General features: G+C 44.2%; 1 protein-coding gene across 1 annotated transcript; it reads left to right on the forward strand.

The window, feature by feature from the left end:
• Nucleotides 1-2,626: 2,626 nt before the first annotated feature.
• On the forward strand, nucleotides 2,627-5,740 carry LOC100822482 (protein WALLS ARE THIN 1). Its single transcript, XM_003577609.4, has 6 exons — nucleotides 2,627-2,999; nucleotides 3,091-3,153; nucleotides 3,238-3,354; nucleotides 3,471-3,891; nucleotides 4,894-5,045; nucleotides 5,135-5,740. Exons 1-6 carry the CDS (start codon nucleotides 2,791-2,793, stop codon nucleotides 5,340-5,342), a joined length of 1,170 nt encoding a protein of 389 aa, XP_003577657.1. The 5' UTR covers nucleotides 2,627-2,790; the 3' UTR covers nucleotides 5,343-5,740.
• Nucleotides 5,741-7,523: the final 1,783 nt, after the last annotated feature.

The following is a 7,523-nucleotide window of genomic DNA, read 5'->3' on the forward strand; positions in this document are numbered from 1 at the left end:
AATATACTCAAAGTGCATCCTTTCTTAATTTGTTTATTTGAAATTAAGTGTCTTCTTCTCTTGCACCAGCTACTGTATGTATGTATGTATGTACTCACTCTGAATGTCATATGCTATAGTGGGAGATGGGTAAACAAATACTCCTACTGTCCTACACATGTGGGTTTGCAGCTTTTCTTCCTGCTTTTTCTTTTGCACTCTTTCCTTTTTGTTTCTCGCCCTATTTTCCTTCTTCTCTTGCATCAGTTAGTTAGATTACAATACTTTTAAGTTAATTCTATTATCAGATCATGATCGAAGTTTGGTGCGCACGGTTGGTGCATGCAATACGATGCAGATGTGGTCGAGATGTGTGTATATATGCACTCCACAAAACAGTACTCACTCACTCACTCTCCACACGTACAGTTTCAGTTTCTTTCAGAATCTTGAGAAACATAAGCATTCTGAGGACCTACCTGCGCCGCATTGGGGTGTACATCGTGGAGGAAAACATGCAGGAAACACAAGCACGAAGGCAGACTAGTACTGATCTGTAGCTACCTTTGGTCTAATCACACTGCATTATGGAGTATATTCTAGGGGCTTGCCCTCACATATACCCATCATCCATCGATTGATCCCCTTTTCTTCCTTTCTGTCAATCGATCTGCAGTGCCAGTTGCTGCCGCTCCGGCACGGGTCAGTGGAGTACTGGAGTGGCGCCAAACGAGATGCGAGCAAACGAGCCAGTCCACCCAATGGCTTAGTTTACCTGCTGTCTCCTCACGTATCATTCGCAACAGCGACGCCACACTACTCAGATCACATCATGTGTGGTAGATAGACGCTAGCAGGTGTCAGCTTCCACGCGTCGTGTTAAATTTGGCAATTAGCGAGAATTGATCCGAACCTAGATAGCTCAGATTGATTTTCTTGTGCGGAGTTCGGAGTTACTCCCTGTGATTCTAAATTGTTCTCGAAATATTACATATATCATATATCTAGACGCTTTTAATAATAGATACATCCATATTTATGTAAATTTGAGAGCACGCCGGCAAGTGGGCGGAGCGGAGGGAGTATACCCTCTAGACAGTGAGCCCCAAGGTGTCGCCGTTGTGGTCATTGTGCCCATCGCCGTCGATCGGCTTCGCTTTCCGGCCGATCAATTTTTTCCCTTTTCCTCCTTCCTTGCCCCCGCGAGACCGTGCTCCCTAGGAATAATATTTTGCTAAATGTTTCTTCTCACTAAATTTTTCTTAGGAATAATGTATTCACCAAAAGCAAATTGAACCCACATGGTGCAACGGAAAACTCACCCCATTAAACTATACGCTACCCGTAGAGTTCAACTTTAGCCCAAAATGTTAAAACCAATTCACAAAAATCAGACTATTCTAATTGACCCTAAGTTAATTGACATCAAAAACATATTCTCCATGCTTTCTCTTACCCTCAACACCATCACCACTATAAAAAATATATCCACATTTCACCTTAAGTTTCCAAATTTTTTTTGCGCAATTTAATGAGCATAGGATTTTCTTCATTCCTTTAGCGAAAGAGCAATACCGAATTTTGGGATATACTACCTTCACTTCTAAATATAAGAAGTTCTAACCTTGTCCTAAGTTAAACTTCTTAAATTTTGACCAAGTCTATAAAAAAAACCTACAAATTTCTATGACTCTAAATTAGTTTTATTAAATCAACCATGATATATATTTTCATACTATACTTATTTGACATTAATTCTAGATGTTGATATATATTCTTGTAAACTTGGTCAAACTTTAAAAAGTTTGACATAGTTCAAAGCTATGACTTCTTACATTTATGAACGTTGGGTGCATTACCTACCAAATCGGACACATATTTTTTGTGCAACTTAGTGAACATTTTGTCGCATTAACTAAAAAAAGTCAATACCGAATGGATATATTACCTAACAAACACAAGGGGAGTTGAACCCTCCCCGACACATCCAATGCCAGTCTTGAAAATTTTCAGACTAATTTGTCGATGCGCTGGTGGGAACGATCATTTCGGGCTTGGAATGATTGATGTGTGTGTACTACTCTCTCCGTCCCAAATGATGTGAATTTGTATAAGAATCTATACAAATTGGAGTCACTTATTTTGGGACGGAGGGAGTATATACAATCACAAATACCTAATTTGCATACTCTGTTCGTAATTAATGTGAGATCGATGTGTCTATATTTACAGAGCGCGCCCATCATTTTTACATACTACTGCCAAAGTTACGGTCGGCCGGCGAAATTGAACAACTCAAGTGCAAGCTAACTTTGCAGCACGCACAAGCTAAAGTGTGTTCCCTTGGGAGGTAATACTACTACTAAAGAGACGGATCCAAGTGCAGGTACGACAAGCATAAAAACAGTGACAGTTGTAGTGCCACGTCGGTGCGTCGCACGCTCACTAATTGAGCAAAGAAAATACTTGTGCGGGGTCCATAAAATTCCCCTGTGATCTCCCAAGGCAGAATTGGACGGAGATCCCGGCCAGCAGGGATCATGGCTAGCTTAACCCCGCATGCATGGATATTCTTTCTCACTCTCACTCACTGGCTTCACTGTCAGTGTTGGATGGATGTCTACTCTTCTCACCCTACTGTCTATCTATCTATCACTCTATATAGAGAGCCCTCAGTGCACTCCTCACTCATATCCCCCTGCCTAGCTGCCATAGCTAGCTCTCAAATCTCCTTTCCTCCGGCTTCAATTCCTCTCTAAACTTGGTTGCTTCTCCTTTGGCCCCAAGGAAGAAGCTTGCTAGCTAGCAGCAATGGCGGACGTGGAGGCTCGTCGGGTGTGCGGCATGCCGGAGAAGATGCAGCTCCATGTGGCCATGCTATCGCTGCAGTTCGGCTACGCCGGGTTCCATGTGGTGTCCCGGCTGGCCCTCAACATGGGCATCAGCAAGCTCGTCTTCCCCGTCTACCGCAACATCATCGCCCTCATCCTCCTCGTCCCCTTCGCCTACTTCCTCGAGAAGTACGTATGCATATATATACATACATACATACATAGAAACTCAATAGTAACTATTCCTAATTAACTGACTGGTCTGCTTTGGTGTGTGCAGGAAGGACAGGCCGCAGCTCACTCTCAACTTCGTCATCCAGTTCTTCTTCCTCGCGCTATGCGGGTTCGTCATGATCTGATGACCATTAATATTGTTTGTAACTAGCTTTTATGATCAATGCTTTATTGTTGATTCATTCATGGTCAGAATAACGGCGAACCAAGGTTTCTACCTTCTGGGGCTGGACAACACGTCGCCCACGTTCGCCTCCGCCATCCAGAACTCCGTCCCGGCCATCACCTTCGCCATGGCCGCCGCCCTCCGGTACGACACAGACAACAGCCACAAGCTAGTACAGGGACCGGCCCAGACCGATCTGACCGTGACCAAACGTGATAAATCAATAAATTGTTACATACATGCATGCATTGTACGTGCAGGATCGAGAAGGTCCGGCTGGACCGGCGCGACGGCGTGGCGAAGGTGGTGGGCACGCTAGCGTGCGTGGCGGGCGCGTCGGTGATCACGCTCTACAAGGGGCCCACCATCTTCGGGCCCGGTGGCGGCGACAAGCTGATGAGCATGGGCAGGCCGGAGGTGTCGTGGACGGCGGCACTAGCGGGAGAGGGCAAGAACTGGACGCTGGGGTGCGTGTACCTCATCGGGCACTGCCTTTCCTGGTCCGGATGGCTTGTGTTGCAGGCGCCCGTGCTCAAGAAGTACCCGGCGCGGCTCTCCGTCACCTCCTACACCTGCTTCTTCGGCGTCATCCAGTTCCTCGTCATCGCCGCCTTCCTCGAGAGGGACGCCGAAGCCTGGGTCTTCCACTCCGGCTCCGAGATCTTCACTATCCTCTACGCCGTGAGTATATTTATCCTAATACTTGATGCTTCATGTTGGGTTTATTCTAAAAAATATATTTATCTAAATTAATCTAACTAGTCTTTAATCATCTGTGAGGGGCTAAGAACATGTAAAAATGACTTCAATCTCAGTCAATGTACCAGAACTATCGGATTAAGTAAAAACCAGATCCGATGTCCGGCTCATCAATGGATTGATTTCTAACTAAAATTCAGATGACATGGGCAAAGCAAAACCGAAACAAAAAAACTCGACATAGCATCTACATCAATATAAGCTTCTATTTTCTTCTTTAAACAAAGAGAAGTGTAAAAAAAAATACCAAACGTAGGATCAGATAAAAAAAAGCTTCTTGTTTTTTAAGGAGAACATGAAAAAAAAAGTGGTCCAACGAGCTGTCAAATGATCACTTTTCGCATGTTTAGCGTTTCTCTCTAATTGAGCTAGCTCAAGTGCTCAACCTACCTTTGGACTGTTGTTTATGCACACAAGCGTCACCCGCTTAATTAGTAGCTAGCTAGACTCTTTTTTGGCATACTGTATAGTTTTTGGTTTAGTCATGAGAATAAGTGGAGGGCACGATCAATGTGACAGAGGTAGCTATATCTCAGATCCGTTTTGCTTTAAAATAATATACCTCAGATCTTAATGAAAGTTACCTGTGTGCTACTCATCATTAACCATTTCCTTGCTTTTCATCAATAGCAGCAAGCTAACAAAAGAGAGGAAGCAAAATGACCATGCAAAAATATAGATCGTTCACTTGGTAAAGGAAAATTATGTATAACATGATATACTCTAACTAGGAAAGACAAAGCGGATGCACTCAATAAACTACGTGGAAACTGATATTTGCACATTTTAAATTGTCTGTAAAGTGCGCAACTAGTCAATCCCCAGCGAAAAAAAGTAGTCAATTCCACATTTTTGTACACCAAAAAGTTGGACACATATTATTTTGTACAACTGGCTCACTGTGCATGCCTGACAAATATCCAGGGTTTCATCGCGTCTGGAGTGGCATTCGCCGTGCAGATATGGTGCATCGACCGCGGGGGCCCGGTGTTCGTGGCCGTGTACCAGCCTGTGCAGACGCTCGTCGTCGCCATCATGGCCTCCCTCACCCTAGGCGAGAAGTTCTACCTCGGAGGGTACGCACGCACGCACACCCTATTCATCACGGTCATATATATGAAGCTCGCAAAAACAATGTTGACATGACTCGTAATACTATATGCAGGATCATTGGCGCCGCGCTGATCATCACTGGGCTATACCTGGTTCTGTGGGGGAAGAGCGAGGAGAGGGCGAGGATGGGCAAGGAGGCGGCGCTCATGGCGGCGACAGCTTCGAATTCCTCCGGCGGTGACCACGTCGCCCGGAGCACCAAGGCCTCCTCCATCACCCAGCCCCTGCTGCCTTCCTCCACCTCATCCGACAACGTCTGATCTATCGCTACCGTATCTAGCTAGCACTACTTCACTTCTGAACGATGGATCAAGAGTGTTAATGTTAATTTTTCCTTGTTTTTTCATCACGGCGTCGCCAGCGAGCTACTATATGTATTCGCATGGACGGATGGTGTGTTAATTACGTGGTGAGCGAGCAGCTGAAAGTACTACGGATTTGATTAAAACTAGCTAGGATTTGTTTGGATCGTGCGTGCGTGTGCTGAATTATGTTATGTACGACGTTTTATCGTCATGATTTGGTAGGGTTTTCTAGCTTGCTGTGTGATTTGAACAAGGCTTGTTAGTTAGATCTGGACGCATTTGAGTTGTAATTGCCTGCATGCCTAAGTATTACTACAGTGTGTACCTGGGTTTAATTGTTCATTTTGCCTTAATTTCACTGCATCATGTTGGGCGTTCCATGGCGGTTTAAGCGGTCAGACTATTGGGGAGGCCAGCGTTCTTCCTTTGAGGCGTTTTCTCAAATCCTGTGGCGTTTTCCAATTAAGAACGCCTCGACATTTTGATGTGTGATGCCACTTTATGTTTTGTCTTGAGCGAATAAATTTCTCTTTGCGGTCTCATGGGCTGGCTTCTTCATTGCCCGTATACGCCCTGGACTCCCGATTGGGCTGAGCAGTCGAGATGGGCCCAAAGCCCAAATGTGACATGTCATTTTTGACATGTGTATAGGTAATTTGGCTATGGACAATTTTCATTTTTTTTTCCAAAGGATACATGCCAAATGGATATGTCATCTGTCAATTTGATATCTGGCCCCACACACACCACATTGGTTTTTACTCTTCTTTTTTTTGTTGATTGGCTGATGGGACATGTTCACAGACAGTGTCTGGATGAACTTCTCAAATCAAGATCAAATTTGAAGTAGTTTTGACATATCACGAAAAAAACGCTAAAAACAGAGGTACATGTGTGTTCTACATTTTTCTTATCCTCTGCATGACTGCCATTGTGCCAGAGGCAGGCCACGTTGGCTGGATATTTGCTGGCTTTCCCTCTTGCCGATCAGCGCCAGTGGGATTCAGCCATGTGATCAATAGCATTTGGCGCGGACCAGTACATTGGTGATTCCATGTAAGGAAGAAGAAAGGTGTTGCAAGCGTATTTCAATGTCCACACGAGGATCAACACTGCATTCCTAGTCACCGTCGTCGTTATCGACCACTTGGAAGACACGATCGAAGTGAAGAACTGGTTGTGAATAAGAATACAAGGATATCTGTTTTATGTCACAAAAAGTATATATCAGTAGACTACTTGTTGGTCAAACGAAATGAAATAGGCTTTATATTTGAGGAATTATTTTTCAGATAGTACGGCCCAAGGAGGTGCCATTGTTGCTTACTAGAAGAGAGGGACCATCGCAGGCTCCTACCAAGGTTGTAACGGTACGTTGGTGGATTGTTTCTACAAATTTGGTCAAACTTGGGACAAAATTATAAGGACATGTCTAGGGGGCGGCCGTATGCTTGTTAAGCCCTCCGAGCGGCCTCCCTAATATGAAAACCTCGTCCCTGTTAAAAATACGCGGGGCCTATATGTGTCTAATCCAGCTGTGCTTGACCCAGCAGAAAAGTTAGCCCCCTTCTCTCTCCCTCTCCCCCATGTGCGTGTTTAATCTCAGGCTATGCTTTCCAATCAATTCGGTTCGGTAGTATAGCTGCATGCATGTGTATTTAATTTCGTTTGAATTTCAAAACGCCATAACTTTCAAACCGAGCGTCGAAATTATGATCTGTTTTCATCGTTGGCTCTCTCGCGACGAGATCTTCAATACTAGATCCGTGTTTGCTATATTTTGACAAATATTTTACGAAAAGCAACTTTTATGATAAACAATGCAACTGCGGCTCTCCTACTGGCAATTTTTTCTTAGATGCATACCGGCAACAGTTTTTCCTCCACTATAGCAACTTTGGCGGTTATACTAACAATTATGTGTGCCCGATTGCAACTTTCTCTATAGCGGCAACTTTAACTATCATACTATTAGCTTTGGTTGCTATATCGGCAACTCTCGCTCACATAATACCAACTTTTACTGTTATACTGGCAATTTTCACTCACATAATACCAATATTGGTTGCTATACTGACAAACTTCGACTCATCTATTAGCAACTTTGGTTGCTCTATCGGCAACTTTCACTCACAT

The sequence above is a fragment of the Brachypodium distachyon genome, chromosome 4 (assembly GCF_000005505.3).
Source record: "Brachypodium distachyon strain Bd21 chromosome 4, Brachypodium_distachyon_v3.0, whole genome shotgun sequence".
Classification (NCBI taxonomy): domain Eukaryota; kingdom Viridiplantae; phylum Streptophyta; class Magnoliopsida; order Poales; family Poaceae; genus Brachypodium; species Brachypodium distachyon.

Excerpts from the sequence above, each read along its gene's own strand:
- LOC100822482 (XM_003577609.4), top strand. The coding sequence starts at position 2,791 with ATGGCGGACGTGGAGGCTCGTCGGGTGTGCGGCATGCCGGAGAAGATG. Across the intron at positions 3,000-3,090 it reads TTCGCCTACTTCCTCGAGAA|GAAGGACAGGCCGCAGCTCA; the intron begins GTACGTATGCAT and ends TGGTGTGTGCAG. Across the intron at positions 3,154-3,237 it reads TTCTTCCTCGCGCTATGCGG|AATAACGGCGAACCAAGGTT; the intron begins GTTCGTCATGAT and ends ATTCATGGTCAG.